The following is a 15,730-nucleotide window of genomic DNA, read 5'->3' on the forward strand; positions in this document are numbered from 1 at the left end:
ATGCTGGGCTTAGAGCCTGGGGTGATGGGGCCACAAGCCACGATTCTGCAGCCACCAGAGGCCGTGAGAGGCAAGGCTTCCCCTAGAGCCTCTGCGGGGAGCGTGGCCTTGCTGACGTCTGCTCTGGGGCCTGGGGATGCTGATCTTGGCTGTCTGGCCTCCGGAACTGTGAGAGAATACATTTCTGCTGTTTTCAGCCCGCAGCGTGTGGGAATTTGCTCCTGCAGCCATCAGCAGTAGCAAATGAACACATAAGGGGCAGCACGGAGGGGCATGGTAGGATCGACGTGGGGTGCAGGGAGCTTCCACATGATGCCAGGGCACGAAGCCTGGTTTGTCTGGGGCTCGCATGAAGACTGGCTCCCGCGGAGAGGCGGATGGGGCGGTTTAGCAGCCGGAAGATGGGAGATGTGGTGTGGACGCACTGAGTGGTGGCAGCGTGCCCAGCAAAAGGCGCAGGAGGCGTAGACACACGGGGCCCAGCAGGATGGAGAGAAGAACAGGGCCGTCGCTCCAGAGATCGGAGCTGAGTCTGGCTGAGCGTGTGGGAGCTCCCAGGGCTCACGCCCTGGCTCTGCTCGTTCAGCACCTTCTGTGCGTGAGGGGGTCTGGGAGGTCTAGAGATTGGGGGAGCAGTAAATTGTGGGGGACTCCCCAGAGGGGTCAGGTCCTGCAGAGTCCTGGCCCAGGGAGGGGTGAAGCGGGCCCAGGAGGAGGCCAGGGCTCACTGGTCTGTGCCTAATCTTGCTTCCTTCCCTCATTTCTTTGCAGCCTCAGCCTGAAGCCAGCAGAACCCCCGAGCACCTCCTGTCCCCATCGGCTCAGCTTCCCCTAGGCCAAAGCTTTGTGCAAAGCCACTTTCAAGCCCAGTATAGGTAAGAATCTAGGTAAGGGTGGGGTGTGCTTAGCATGGATCGCCCAGACTTAGCTGCTGGTAACTGGCCTCCCGTCGCCACGCTGCCCCGAGATTGCGAAACAACAGGAACACAAGACAGCCCTTCTCTCTCCCATTGGAAATCCCAGGCAGCCACTCACTCCTTGTTGTCTCTGGCCGTTAGGATTTCCTCCTTCCCTTCTTGCTGGCTCCTGGGTCTCCCGTCTCCTCTTGAAGGGGGTTCTAACAGAGTGTGAATGCGGAGGCCAGGGTTTCGCCCGCAGGCCATCACCGAGAGGTTGTTCAGTTTACCAAGTAATTTCAAGGTCGAGATTTCCCATCAGCGTGGAGGATGTAAAATATATATATATATATATATATATATATATATATATATGTAAAATATATATATATGTAAAATATATATATACATTTAATTATATATATATAATATATATAATTATATATAATAATATAATAATATAAATATATTATATATATAATATAATGTAAAATATATATACATGTAAAATATATATATGTAAAATATATATATATGTAAAATATATATATATGTAAAATATATATATATGTAAAATATATATATATAATTATGCAGGCTTTGACTTCAGAAAACTTCTCCTTGGGCTCTTCTATCTGTGACAGCTGAGAGATTCCTATAAGACAGCATATTTCTTTTTTTTTTTTTTTAATTTTTTTTAACGTTTATTTATTTTTGAGACAGAGAGAGACAGAGCATGAACAGGGGAGGAGCAGAGAGAGAGGGAGACACAGAATCTGAAACAGGCTCCAGGCTCTGAGCTGTCAGCACAGAGCCCGATGCGGGGCTCGAACTCACGGACCGTGAGATCGTGACCTGAGCCGAAGTCGGACGCTTAACCGACCGAGCCACCCAGGCGCCCCAAGACAGCGTATTTCCAAGTACTATAATGTTTTCATGAGACATTGATTGCAGTGAGCGGTCTAAAGTGGGGAAGAAACCTCCCTGGGCTTTCTTGGAGGAGGTGTGCCTTTTGATGGGGGCTCCGAAGGCTGAATAGAATCGAATGGGCGGGAGCATATTCAGCAAGAACAGATAATCAGGATGCAGGGGAAACCATCGGTTACAGACAACCTCCTCTTGGTGACACAGTCCTTGGTTGCTTAGCATACTGGGTACTTAAAAACGCCCCGAAACGAGTCTACGTTTTATTGTTGTGCATGAAGTAAGGCCCGTCTATTTCCCGAGAGATGCGGTGTGCGTACTGGAGGGAACCTAGATTTCATGGCTAGCCATGAAAGCTACGTGCAGGGTGTCTGCCTTATTTATCTTCAGGTGCCCAGAGCAGAGGCTGCTTGAAACAAAAATGGGACAGGAAAAGAAGAAGAGAGGAGGAGAAAAGAACAGCTAGGAGGGAAAGGGGAGCCTAAGGCCAGGGTCGGTTAGACTGCGGGGAAGGGACACCAGGTACCCCTCGTTGGTGTCTTTGCACAACCAACTTACTTATTTCTTGGCTCATAGCGTTCTCTCTTCCCTCTTCCTCTCTTGTGCGCACGCATGCTCTCTTTCTTCCCTTCTTTCAGGTATCTGAGAGTTGGCTGTGGTGCATGGTCCACCGGTTACAGCCAGGAGCATCACTCCTTGGCCACGAGAGAGAAATTCCAACCAAAGACCCCACATGCTCTCTAGCTATTCGATTCTAGAGATGCCCGAGATATTTACTGTTTAATCTGCTACGAGCCCCTTCCTTCTCGGTGCCAGAGTCCAGCTGTGAACCAGGCACAGCCCCTGTTCTCAAGGAGCTCACGTTCTGCTGGGGGAGGTGTTGGGTAACGCTCACACACGTCACAGCAGCTCTTTGAGGTAGTGATAATTGAAATGATAAGACACAGCTTGGGATGTGGGGGGTGGGAGGCGGCCAGCTTTAGATAAGGTAATCAGAAAGGTCTGGGAAGGCTTCTCAATAGAGGGGACATTTGAGCTGAGAACCTAGAGACAGTGAATCAGCTATTCGCATCTCTGAGGACAAGGTCATGCAGGCAGAGGAAAATGCAGAGGCAAAGGGCCTGGGGTTGGAATGATGTTGGCACATCGAGGGACAGAAAGGCCAAGGGAGCAGCCAGGTGAGGAGGGGTGGGAGGTGAGGCTGGAGAGGTGGATGGGGGACGTGTCTAAGGTGTCCTGTCCAAGTGTGGGCTTCCGTCTGAAGGGCACAGGAAGCCACTGCAACATTTGAAGCGGGGTGTGGCTGAGGGACTATGGTGGGAGAGTGATGGTGCATGAGACCCCCCGGGGAGGGGTGTAGCAGGGAAGATGGAGAGGAGTGCATGGGCTGGAATGTGTTCTGGATGTAGACTCAACAGGTCTCATTCATGACTCTAAGAGTGCAAGGGGAGGGCCAGAGAGAAAGGGAGGAATCTAGGGTGCCTCCTGGGATTTTATGGGGCATTATCACTGGCAGGTGCTTTGAGATGAGTGTTACAGGTATGAAAGGAAAAAAGTCTTGTTTTCTTTACACCCCTCTCTCCTCCTACCCCGCCTACAGACCCTCTGGCACCAGGCGCGTGGGCGTTTTCCCCACACCAGGCAATTCTGCAGTTCTCTGTGGACACCACCTGAGTGTCCTCCAGGGTGACTCCGTTCCAGACACTGTTTACCTGGACACAGCGTCCGATCCCACAGCTTAAGAGCTCAGTCCCACGAGACTGCTCCCCCCACCGGGCAAGAGCCCCCCTCCACCCCCCGTCCCAAGTCCCGAGCTGTCACCTGTGTTTCTGACTGGCCGGCTACAGACCAGAGGTCCCCAGGGCCCCCTCCTCACGTTCGGTCACTTGCTAGAGCTGCTCACAGAACTCAGGCAAACAGTTAACTCACTAGATCAGCAACTCATTGTAAAAGGATACAAATCTGAACAGCCAGACGGAAAAGATGCTTCCGGCAAGGTGTGTGGCAGCCGGTGCAGGGTTTCCCTGCCCTCTCCGGGTGTGCCGTTGCCCCAGGACCCCCACGTGTTCACCAGTCTGGAAGCTCTCCAGACCTCTCCTGGGAGCGTTTTTTTCTGTAGGTCTCCTTACCTTGGTGTGATTGATTACACCATTGATCCCTAGTGATTGATTCAACCTCTGCTCCTCCTTTCCTCCCTTGGAAGTGGAGGGGCGGGACTGAAACTTCCAACCCCCTCCCCCGCCCCCAACTGTTTCCCCTGGCCACCGGCCCTCATCCTCAGGTGTCTGAGGCTATCCCCGAGTCCCCTCATTAATAGAACTCAAGTGTGGTTGAAAGGTGGCCCTTTTGTCCTTCTGGCTCCCATCTTTTAGGTGATTCCAAGAGTTTTAGGAGCCCTGTGCCAGGAACTAGGACCAAAACCAAATATGTAGTTTCTTATTATAAATCACGTGATCACACGGTCTGTGATAGGCGTGGGCTGAGTCAGGGCATGATTCCTGAGCAACTGACTTTAAGCCGATCAGATATATTCAAGACCGCAAGCGCTCTCTGGGTAGATTACTGTAGGATGAAGAGTAACAAGTGAGGTGTTCAAGCTAAAAAGAAAAAAAAAAGGGGGGGGGGGACCAGTGACAGCTGAAAATACCTGCTTTGTGCCTGATAGTCTGTAGTAAAGAAAAAAATACAGTTAGGGATGTCCGTCTGGGCGAGGGCTTTTGAGCTCTGGGAAGCAATTTTCTAGAGTGGCCAACGGATACCAGCTCCAAGCTGGTGGTGTTTCCTGAGGCCCTGGGCACTCTTCAGGGAGGGCTTGCTGGGGATGGAAAGTCGCCGCGGTATCGGCCTTCTTTAAGAGAGGATTCACTGTGGGTGAATTCAGAGACCCCCGTGCAGTGAGGGTGCCGCCTCCCTTTTAGGGTGTTGGGATTTCGGCTTTGGCTTTGGCCTCAGGGTGCTGGAGGTTACGGGCTACAGGGAAAATAATCAGTTATTCCATATGGTTCGTACCACAACCTAAAAAAACCTCCGTGAGCTTCGCAACCGCGGAGCGCCGCTGTGTTGGAGTTTGGGCCACAGGCGGGGAGGCTGTGGGAGTGCACCTGCAGGGGGGCGGTGTGCGCATGCGCGCCTGTGGGTATGCGCATGCGCACCTGCGTATATTCGTTTCTTCGGGGCTCCTGGCTCTTATTCGCAGAGAAGTCTTACCTGGTCCCCGTAACAGGCAGCATTTCCCCTATGGCCGAGCGTGTTTCTGAAGGCTTTCTCACAGCTGATCTCCGAGAGGTGACATCTTACCTGTGTGTCCTCAGAGTCACCATTGCTGGTGGAGACATCAGGTCCTCTGTCCTGGAAGCAGGTGGCGCAGGGCGGGCATGAGGGGTAGGGTGTGTCTGCGGCCTCAGGGAGAGGTCGGAGTAGGGCATCATCAAGGGCCCGGGCTCACTTCTGGGCATTTATACTTGGCGGAAAGCCAAGGGCAGTTCTGTTGGCTTTTGCGTCGGAAGCATTTGATGGAATTTAAGACACAAAATAGATGAATATATGGGAAGGGGCTGGGGGGAGGGGCGGGTAGCGGGGAGAGGGAAACAAACCACAAGAGACTCTTAAAGATAGAGAACAAACAGGGTTGGGGGGGGGGGGCTAGATGGGGGATGGGCATTAAGGAGGCCATTTGTGAGGATGAGCACTGGGACTTATATATAAGTGATGAAACCCTGGGTTCTAGCCCTGAGGGAGCCGTGAAGGGCAGCAGGGTGGTTTTCTGCCCCCTGCCCCACTCCCTACCCCGTGAGAGCTTGGGGGACAATAGGACAGGGCTGCAAATGGCCAGCAGGGATGGTGAAGACATGGTGAGGTTAGAAGGTCTCCTGAGGTCACGTGTCGGGGTGGCTGAAGCCTGGAAACGTCCAGAGTCTTCTCTCTCCCTGATCTGTGGGTCCCATTCACTCTGTTGTCATTACTCATCTTTGAAAAACAGGTGTATTTCACATCCCTTCCGCAGTCTATTCTGAAGACCATACGTTTTGCTTCGCTTAGCTTTTGTAGACTTAACACAGTGGATAAATCAAAGAAAAATATTCTTTTTCATTTGTTTGCTTAAGTGCAAAAACAGGGATTTGGAAATTTCCCAGTGACAAAAATACATCCTCCGGGCTTACGTTAAATCTAGGTACATGATGGGTAAAGGTGAGAGAAGGATCCGGAGAAACAGGGTGGCAGAGGGGACCCCACAAACGCCAGGTCCCCCTTCTCTCTGGAGCTCGATGCCTGGTATACACCGTTTTTTACCAGGACGTTAGCATGGTTTTCCCAAAGGGAAATTTCCCAGAGTTATTGGACGTTAAAGTCTCAGGTCTGTTTTCAGAAGTCATGGATGGCTGTTAACTTGCACCCAGGAGAGCTGACCTGCTCTGGCCAGCTCACTCAGGGTCACCTGCGCCCGCACCCTGAAATCCTCAGGCTTTCTTGCTTGTCCCTGGTTTTTCCCACTTGGTCTGCTCCCAGGGAAACCACTCAAGCTGGGCTGGTGCTCTGCGCAGAGACTCTGGAAACCAGCCCGTGATCCCAGCCCCGGTTTCCTTGCTGACCGGTGTAAGAGCGCGGCCGTCAGCTGGGTGGTGTTCCTTGTTCCCAAGGGAGAAGGCAGTGTAGATTTCAGGACAAGGCACGCAGCATCCAGAAATCCCTTACATCTTGGAAGAATACATCACAAGATTAAGGAAATAAAACTGGAGTACCCGTGGGGAATATAAGAGTTGCACTTGATTTTCAGGGACCACATGCTTAAGTGAGGGAGTGTTTAGTTTGAAAAAGCTTAAAGAATATAAGCATACTGTGTGTATAACTTCTCTGAAACAATTTTTTTTGTTGTCTATTCATTTTTGAGGGACAGAGACAGAGCGTGAGTGGGGGAGGGGTAGAGAGAGAGAGAGATACAGAATCCACGAAGCAGGCTCCAGGCTCTGAGCTGTCAGCACGGAGCTCGACATGGGGCTCGAACTCACAAACCGCGAGATCATGACCTGAGCCGAAGTCCGACACTGAGCCACTCAGGCGCCCCATAACTTCTCTGAAACAGTTGATGTCCCTCATTCGTTTATACTAAAGACAGCAGGAATGGTGATGAACTTGGACCCTGGAACCTGAGCTTTGCTTTGCCGCTTAAGAGCTGTGTGTCCTTGGGACTGTTGCTTAACTTCTCTGTGCTTAGTTTTCTCACCCGCAAAATGGGAATAATACTGGCAGCTATGGGTAGTGAGTGAGTTATTATACTCACAGTGGTTGGAACAATGCCCAATTCATAGTAAACGCTGTTACAATATTAGCTATTTAGCTATTAGGCGCTTTTTTCTGAACTCTGTTTCCTCACTGGTACAATCAGGAGGGTGGACTCCCTCAGTGGTTCCGCGTTCTGGCTGAACACTAGTGTCCCCGGGAGAGCTGTTGACATCCTGATGCCTGAGCCTCTCTCCCTGCCTCCCTTGAAACAAAATCTATGGGAAAAGGGCCGAGACATTTGCGTTTTTAGGAAAGCCTCCTCTGTGATTCTGGGACACAGTGAGGCTGAGAACCAGGGGAGGAGATGGTCCTGAGATGCCTTCCAGGTTGCGAGCCATCATGCCGTTTCTCTCTCGAGGGGTGTTCGCTTCCCTTCCCGTTCTCAGTGCGCTAACATGTGCAATTAAACTTTTTTTCCTTCTTTGAAAAATTGAGGTGAAAGTTCCATAACATAAAATCAACAATTTAAAAGTGTGCAGTTTGGGAACATCTGGGTGTCTCAGTCAGTTAAGCATCCGACTTCGGCTCAGGTCATGATCTCGTGGTCCGTGAGTTCGAGCCCCGTGTTGGGCTCTGTGCTGATGTCTCGGAGCCTGGAGCCTGCTTCGGATTCTGTGTCTCCTCTCTCTCTGCCCCTCCCCTGCTTGCGCTCTTTCTCTCTTAAAAATAAATAAACATTAAAAAAATTAAAAATAAAAGGGTACAGTTTCACCGCATGGACGTTCACAGTCCTGTGTAACCACCACCTCTGTCTAGCTCCTCACCATTTTCATCACCAGAAAGAAAACTGGATACCCTGTTAAGCCTTCCTCCCCGCCCCTGGCATCCTCCAATCTGCTTTCTGTCTCTGTGGCTTTACCTATTCTGGGTTTATCCATTTAGCCACTGATGGGCATTTGGGTTGTTTCTACCTTTTGGCTATTGTGAATAATGCTGCTGTGAACATTTGTGCACAAGTATTTGTATGAGCACCTGTTTTCTTTCTTTCTTTCTTTCTTTCTTTCTTTCTTTCTTTCTTTCTTTCTTTCTTTCTTTCTTTCTTTCTTTCTTTCAACATTTTATTTTTTGAGGGATGCAGAGAGACAGAGCATGAGCAGGGGAGGGGCAGAGAGAGAGAGGGAGACACAGAATCCGAAGCAGGCTCCGGGCTCTGAACTATCAGCACGGAGTCCGATGTGGGACTCAAACTCACGAACCGTGGGATCACGGCCTGAGCTGAAGTCGGACACTTAACCGACTGAGCCACCCAGGTGCCCCTGAGTACCTCTTTTCAACTCTTTTGGGGAATGTACCTACGAGGGGAATTGCTGGATCGTACGATAATTCTTTCACTTCTTGAGGATCTTCTCGACTGCACGTGATTGACCTTGAAACTCTGTTTTTGGCCCTCACAGATCTTCCTTGACCTGTCCCCACTGCCTGAAACAGAGCAACACCTTCGATCCTTTCCTGTGTGTGTCACTACCCATCCCCTTGCGCCAGACGAGGTACGTGAACTTGAATCCCGTCCTCAGGCCCTCCTGGGTACCTTCTGCCTTGCACCTACAGTTCTCTCTGTCTGGCTTCTCAGCCAGCGTCTCTCTAGAAACCAGCCTTGCAAAGCTGGTGATGGTCAGTTGTTGAATGTTGACACCGTGAGAGGCTATCGCGTCCCTTCTTTGGCCGCAGAAGGAACTATCCACAGCGCTTCTGTTTGTCGGCACCGTAGCCAGGCTTTCGTCTCTGGCCTGCTGGGAAGCTGGCATGGGCCTGTCACTACCTCCCGGCAGACCAGGGGCCAACCTAAAAAAAAAAAAAAAATTTGTCGCCACCTGCTTCTCCCTGCTTTGCTTCCAAATCCTTTTTGCTCTTTGTGAAGGTGTATAGGAAGACGGTTTCTTTCAGGAGCAGAGAAAAAGGGAAGGGGGTGTCGAAGGAGAGGAGAAAAACAGAAGAGAGGAGGGTGGGGTTCAGTAAGAGGCATGGTGGGCTGGGCTTTTATAAGTAAGAGGCACGTAGTGTAGGAGTTCTAGAAGGCCGGGTCTTGGCATGTGACCGCTAAGACACCTGGCCAGTGTCGGCCTCGTGGCCGTTTGGTGAGCACTGCATTGGCACTGAGACGCCTCTCTCCCTCGTTTTCTCCGAAAATACCATCTCTCATGTCCTCCGCTGCTGACCTCCATCTCTAAGGTGCAGCTGAAGATACGGAGCTCCACACAGCCTCTCCTGGCCACTTGTTTCAAAGTTTGCTTTTGCTGAAGGCGATGTATTTAACAAACGGAACCTTGAGATCGCAGATCTGTACTGTGATTGTCAATCAGATGCCAGATGCCTTTTATTTTTAACTAGCTTTAGAAAACTATGCGGGGAGCGGAGACCCTCAGGGATTTGGCTCTCCGCCGCCACCTGGTGACGGTATACCTAAAGTACAGTTGGCTTGACCCTGAAGCAGAGATTAGCCTAAGTGTTGGACTTTGACCCAATGTCAGTGGTGTTGCCAGTTCACGTCCATCCTGTAAGGATGTGGACACCTTCGTGTTTTCCAGATTCTTGAGCGTCACGTTGGTCTTCCCCTCGAAGAGCCAGCGGTTCCTGCGGGTTGGCCTGGCCGTGCCAATCCTCAGCACAGTGGCATCCCTGAGGAAGATGGTCGCAGAGGAAGGCGGCGTCCCTGCGGATGAGGTGTGATGGAATTGCACGGGGGGCCCGGTCACCGAATGACTGGAATGCTAACTGGGCCCACTGACCAGGGCTGTTTAGGCTAATTTCTGGTTCCCAGGTGACCCCCTGGTGACTCGTGAGTTTCTGTTTGATTGGTGACAGTCCCTGGTGTCTGTCTGGGATGACCGAGCCTTGACCTCTCCCTGCATTTACTCAGAATTGCCAGAAAAGGATGAGCAGAATCATCATAATTGCGACCCTAGCCATTGCGACGCCAGCAACCCCTCCGTGGTGTTTCCCAAGTGCTGGGCGCCATTTTATGAACTTCATTCGTAGCCGCTTTCATTTTCACCACCTTGCGAAGTCAGTACCACAGTTCTCCTCCTCCTACCGCTGAGCCGAGAGGGGGCCCTGAGAGGTTAAGTGACCCGCCCGAGGTCACACAGCTGGTAAGCAGCTGACCCAGGATTTGCACGCAGGTGGTTTGACTCCACGGCCCGAGCTGTGTGCTTCCGCTCCTGAGAATAGGAACCAGGACACTGAAGGGGCGATAAGTGACAAACAAGCAGCTACTGAGGATGTGTGAGAGAGGAGGTTTAGGGGAGAGTGGGAGGGCTGTGCACTGCCTTTTTTTTTTTTTTAAAGGGGTCTTGGTAAGGAGGTCGGATTTACTGTGACTTTGAGGGCAGAACTCGCAACAGGGACCCCCGTGAGAGGGCAGGGTGGAGGTGACGGTGGTCAAAAGCCATGTGGCATAATGGGAAGGGTTTGGAATAGGGCCCTTCTTAGGATTCAGTCAATCTCTACTTTTCTGACCATGGACAAAGTAAACAACCGGTCCTCTGCGTCTTTAACTGTAAATGCAAATTTTACATTCCCCCCTCCCCCCACGACCTCGCAGCATTTTTTTTTTTTTCAAATTAAAAAAAAAAAAGTGTTGGGGCACCTGGGTGGCTCAGTCGGTTGGGCGTCCGACTTGGGCTCAGGTCATGATCTCTCGGTCCGTGAGTTCGAGCCCCGCGTCGGGCTCTGTGCTGACAGCTAGGAGCCTGGAGCCTGTTTCAGATTCTGTGTCTCCCTCTCTCTCTGCCTCTCCCCCGTCATGCTCTGTCTGTCTCTCTCTCCCTGTCAAAAATAAATAAACAAAAAAAAAATTTTTAATGTTTAGCCTTTCTGTTTAGGAATAACACACATGCTATAGAGGATGTGCGCCTTGAGGGTGTGGTTTGTTGAGTGCTGTGCACATCCATCCATGTAACCTCCAAGATTACTCACTCTGTGGGCTCCTTCCTGCCCCCACCCAATCAGTGCCTCTGATCTTATCAGCGTTTTTACCGGGGTATCACGTGGGGGAACAGCGTGTATCTTGCTTGGTGAAGTCAAAGTGCTCTTTGGGGATATATTGAGAGAGAAAGAGAAAATAGGACAGGGGGTGACAGTCTTGGGAGAAGAACCACAGGGGGAAAAAATACCCAAAGGGGGATGTCTGTGAGGTGGAGTTTGCACAATTCAAAGAGTAAAATAATTGTCAGAAATTTGAGAAGTGTGGTGCGTAGGGAGGTAGGAATCACTTGGGATTCCTAAGTGCACAGGCAGGCATTTTGATTGGAACTTCAACTCTGCTTTATTTTAACTGGCGGGTTTATTCCCCTTACATTATCTATGATCATGGATATACTTGGATTTATTTGTATTCTCTTTTTATGCTTTCTGTTTATTCTGCTTTCTCTTTGTTTCCCTCTCCTTTACTGCTTCTTTTCTATTGAGCAATTTTTATTCCAGCTCTTCTGCTTTGGAACATATATATGCTATTTCTATGTTTCTTTAGTGGTTGTCCTTAAAACGCCAACATGCATAACTAGCAAAGTCTTATGTTAATCTTCCCAAACAGCACAAGGATCTTGGCGTGCTTCAATCTCCCTTCTGCCGTTTTATTACTGTGGATATTATTGTCCAGTATTTTTTTCAATGTTCATTTATTTATTTTGAGAGAGAAAGAGAACATGAGTGCATGAGCGGGGGAGGGCCAGAGAAAGAGGGAGAGAGAATCCCAAGCAGTCTCTGCACTCAGCATGGAGCCCAATGTGGGGCTTGATCCCCTGACCTGAGATCATCAAGAGTCCTGATATCAAGAGTCCAGTGCTCAACCGACTGAGCCACCCAGGCGCCCCCTGATTGTCCGGTATTTTAATCTCTCCTCCCCTTTCTCCAGGTGTAGTAATGGTACTAGTTATTATTGTGGATTTATGTAGTCAGCACATGTTTACATTTACTAACGTCTACCCTTTTCTTTGGCTCATCATTTCTTCTTAAAACTCAAATTTTTTTTCTGGATTCTGTTTGTTTGTTTGTTTGTTTGTTTGTTTGTTTGTTTGTTTTAACCCAAAAATGCATCTCTTACAAGAGAATTTTGTAGCTAGTGTGCCTTGAATGGGTTAGTGGGTTAGATGTGTTGAGATGTTGATTCCTTCAGCCCTCGAGGTGACAGGACCCTCAAGTGGTCACCCCTCTTCTTTGCTACAAGACCAACTTCTGCTTATCCCGGTGTTCCATCAAAATAAACTCCACATTTACCGTGATGTGAAAAAAGTTGGCAAAACTATTTAGAAGTTCTTTCACTGGAGATCTGTTAACAGTAAACACTCTTAACTTTTCATCTGAAGAGAGCTTTATTGTATTGTCATTGCCTGCATGATAGTTTAACTGGGTATAAAATTTAAAAACAAATCCCCCCCTCTCCAATTTTCTTCCCCCATCTCTTCCCTCAGCAGTTTGAGGGAAGAGATTGTTGCCATTGGGGTATCTGTGGCCAATCTAATTGTTATACCTATTCTGTTTTATTATGAAAAATAAGTAGTGTTTTTCACCTAAAAGGGTAAAAGAGATGTTTGAGATTATCAGTGGCTTTTAGATTTCTTGCTTAAGTTTCCTTTGAGAAATCAAGAGGGAAAATTATCTTCCTTATTCCAGGTGATCTTGGTTGAACTGTGTCCCAGTGGATTCCAGCGGTCTTTCTTTGATGAAGAGGACCTGAATACCATTGCAGAGGGAGATAATGTATATGCCTTCCACGCCCCTCCACCACCTGGCCAGGAGATGCTCTTGGGTACGATGTTGCTTTGCGTAACCGTATGTGGATATTATGAGTTATACATTTGAGAGTGTACTCCTTGCATGCTAAGGCATAGGACGTTTACTTTTTGAATTTGGACCTGTCAGGCTTATTTTCTCTGATATTTGCTGTACAGATGGTTGATTATCAAGAATTATCTAATCACTCAGGGGTTCTCAAAACTTTGATGAGTATCAGAGTCACATGGAAAGCTTGTTGAGGCAGAGGTGTGAGTCCTACACACACAGTTTCTGGTTGAGTAGGTCTGGGGTAGGACCAGAGAACTTGCATGTCTGACGGGTTCCCAGGGGTGCTGCTCCTGCTGGTCCTGGGACCACGCTTTGAGAATCACTATTCAGAATAGGTGCCAGGGTGATCTTTGTCTTTAGGACTCTTGTCGTTCAAGGCCTGTGTTTGCTTGAAGTAAAATGGTTACAGATTGGAGCAGTAGATGGCCAGCAAGGTTATTAAATGACGTTTGTTAACAACCCCACTTCCTGATGCTTGCTTTTCCTGAACTTTGCACTGGCCTAGAAGGTCAGTATCCGACAGTCTTCCGTGGCAGTTCATTATACATTCTGGCCCAATTAGCTAGTCAAGAAGGCCTGTATTTGGAGGAGCCTGGGCCAGCGTTGCCATATAGCCCAAGTGAATCCTGTGCCCTTGGTCATAACCTCAGCCAGCCTAGGCGGCAGGCCATGGGAACCAGGTGTCTGGTTTCTCTGAGTCAACAGGGAGCCCCTGTGGCTGGAATCTGGAACAGGGCATTGACCGGCCCTGATCATGTTATAGTTCAATGAAAAGGCCTTCATGTCAGGTTCAGTCAAAGGTAACACACCTGTGCTTTGAAAGTCAAATTTTCAGACCGGAGTGGAAATTGAAGATTGTCTAACTCTTCCACATCCCCAAGGGTGAAAATTCTCACCTTCTATGTGTTCTTCTTTTGTTGGCTGAGAAAGCCAGAGCCAACTCATTGCTCTATGATCAAGGCATAAAAGCAGCCCGAATCATTTTGGAGTATTTTTCAGATTGGTTTTGGGAAGTATTCACTAAAATCTCTGCCCACGTTTTAACATTACAGGCTGAACACAATGGCAAATTCACTACCACGTATATGACCTTTGTATACCAGGTATCAGATGGCACAGGGGTCACATATCTTAATATCTCTTTCCTTAAAGTGCTCTGGAGTCTCCCAGGGGTGGTTGATAGATGCTCAAAAGAGAAGAGGGGCAGGAGAGGCCGGGGCTGTGCCCCAGCGAATTCTTTAAGAATGCACCGTAATTCTCTCTCTTTAGCTCACCCACCTGGTCTTTCCATCTCCCCGCGCTTGGCAGCCCATGGGGGTCAACGGTTACCCCCGCCTGTCCAGAGTGAGAACAAGGTGCTGATCCTCCTCTGTAACTTGGCAGGGTCTGGGCAGCAGGCCAGCAGGTATGTTTCATTCCATCTTCTTTTTATGTGATGCCTGGGATGTATAGGCATGGACTTGGAATTCTGTCTAGAGTAATTTGAATTTAATAAAATCAAACATCCATTCTCAAGGTTAATCAACTGGGAGTAAGGTACTTTCTTATCATGAGGATCATCAGTAACTGCCTTAAGCAGATGGCGAACGAGGGGCTCCTGGTGGCTCAGTCAGTTAAGCGTCCAACTTCAGGTCATGGTCTCGTACTTCGTGGATTTGAGCCCCGCGTCGGGCTCCATGCTGACAGCTCAGAGCCTGGAGCCTGCTTCCAATTCTGTGTCTCCCTCTCTCTCTGCCTCTCCCCTTCCCATGATCTTTCTGTCTTTCAAAATTACAAAAAACATTAAAAAAAAAACAGAACGAAGTTTTAATTACTAAAAATTACGATATAGGTTGTGCTTGGGTGGTGGCTCAGTCGGTTGAGTGTCCGACTTTGGCTCAGGTCGTGATCTTGCAGTTCGTGAGTCCAAGGCCCATGTCGGGCTCTGTGCTGACAGCTCAGAGCCTGGATCCTGCTTCCGATTCTGTGTCTCCCTCTCTCTCTGCCCCTCCCCCACTCATGCTCTGTCTCTGAGAAATGAATTAACCTTAAAAAAAATTTAAAGAAAAAAAAGAAAGAAAAAAAGAAAAGACAATAGCGGGGTGCCTGGGTGGCTCAGTTGGTTAAGTGTCTGACTTCGGTTCAGGTCATGATCTCGCAGTTCATGAGTTCAAGTCCCACATGGGGCTCTGTGGTGACAGCTCGGAGCCTGGAGCCTGCTTCAGATTCTGTGTCTCCCTCTCTGCCCCCTCCCTGCTCATGCTCTGTCTCTCTCTGCTTCTCAAAAAATGAATAAATGTTTAAAAAAATTTTTTTTAATTATGATATAGGCTATAAGTAAAAAAAAAAAAAAATTTCTTGAAGCCAAAAAATTGTAGTATAGACAGAAGAATATACATTGAAATCATTGTAACAGAATGGGCCAAAGTGTAATTAAGTATTATATGATAAAAATGGTATATTTCACATTATTAACGAATGAATTATTCAATATGTAAGGGGGGGCAAATTTATTTCTTTTTATTTGATATCATCAATTTTTTTACTCCCACCATAGATTTGCATGTATATGTTCTAGATTAATTGAAGAACTAATTATAGAAAAGGAATCCATAAAATAACTTGAAAATCATGTCAGGAAATATGTATATCTTTGGGTGGGGGACTATTTTAACACCTAAGGCAGGAGGCTATAAAGAAAAAGGCTAACGTTTTAGATGCATTTAACATTTTAAGCACAAACAAGAAGAAAATGTTTACATCAGATGACAGGTGAAGGGCTCATAATCCATCGTGTAAAACCTAGCTCTGAAATTAGCGAGGGAAATACTCTTAGTAAAACGAGGCACCGAGATTAATGTTAGCTCATG

General features: G+C 48.5%; 1 protein-coding gene across 4 annotated transcripts in view; it reads left to right on the forward strand.

The window, feature by feature from the left end:
- The window catches only part of USP43 (ubiquitin specific peptidase 43), a 61,855-nt gene that overhangs the window by 16,001 nt on the left and 30,124 nt on the right, over nucleotides 1-15,730 (forward strand). For all 4 annotated transcript variants that reach the window (XM_058703354.1, XM_058703357.1, XM_058703355.1 and 1 more), the window contains exons 3-7: nucleotides 772-875; nucleotides 8,495-8,587; nucleotides 9,626-9,761; nucleotides 12,711-12,846; nucleotides 14,151-14,286. In XM_058703354.1, coding sequence (XP_058559337.1) covers nucleotides 772-875; nucleotides 8,495-8,587; nucleotides 9,626-9,761; nucleotides 12,711-12,846; nucleotides 14,151-14,286 — 605 coding nt within the window. The remainder of the gene's footprint in view (nucleotides 1-771; nucleotides 876-8,494; nucleotides 8,588-9,625; nucleotides 9,762-12,710; nucleotides 12,847-14,150; nucleotides 14,287-15,730) is intronic.

This window comes from Neofelis nebulosa, chromosome 16 (genome assembly GCF_028018385.1).
Source record: "Neofelis nebulosa isolate mNeoNeb1 chromosome 16, mNeoNeb1.pri, whole genome shotgun sequence".
Taxonomy (NCBI): Eukaryota; Metazoa; Chordata; class Mammalia; order Carnivora; family Felidae; genus Neofelis; species Neofelis nebulosa.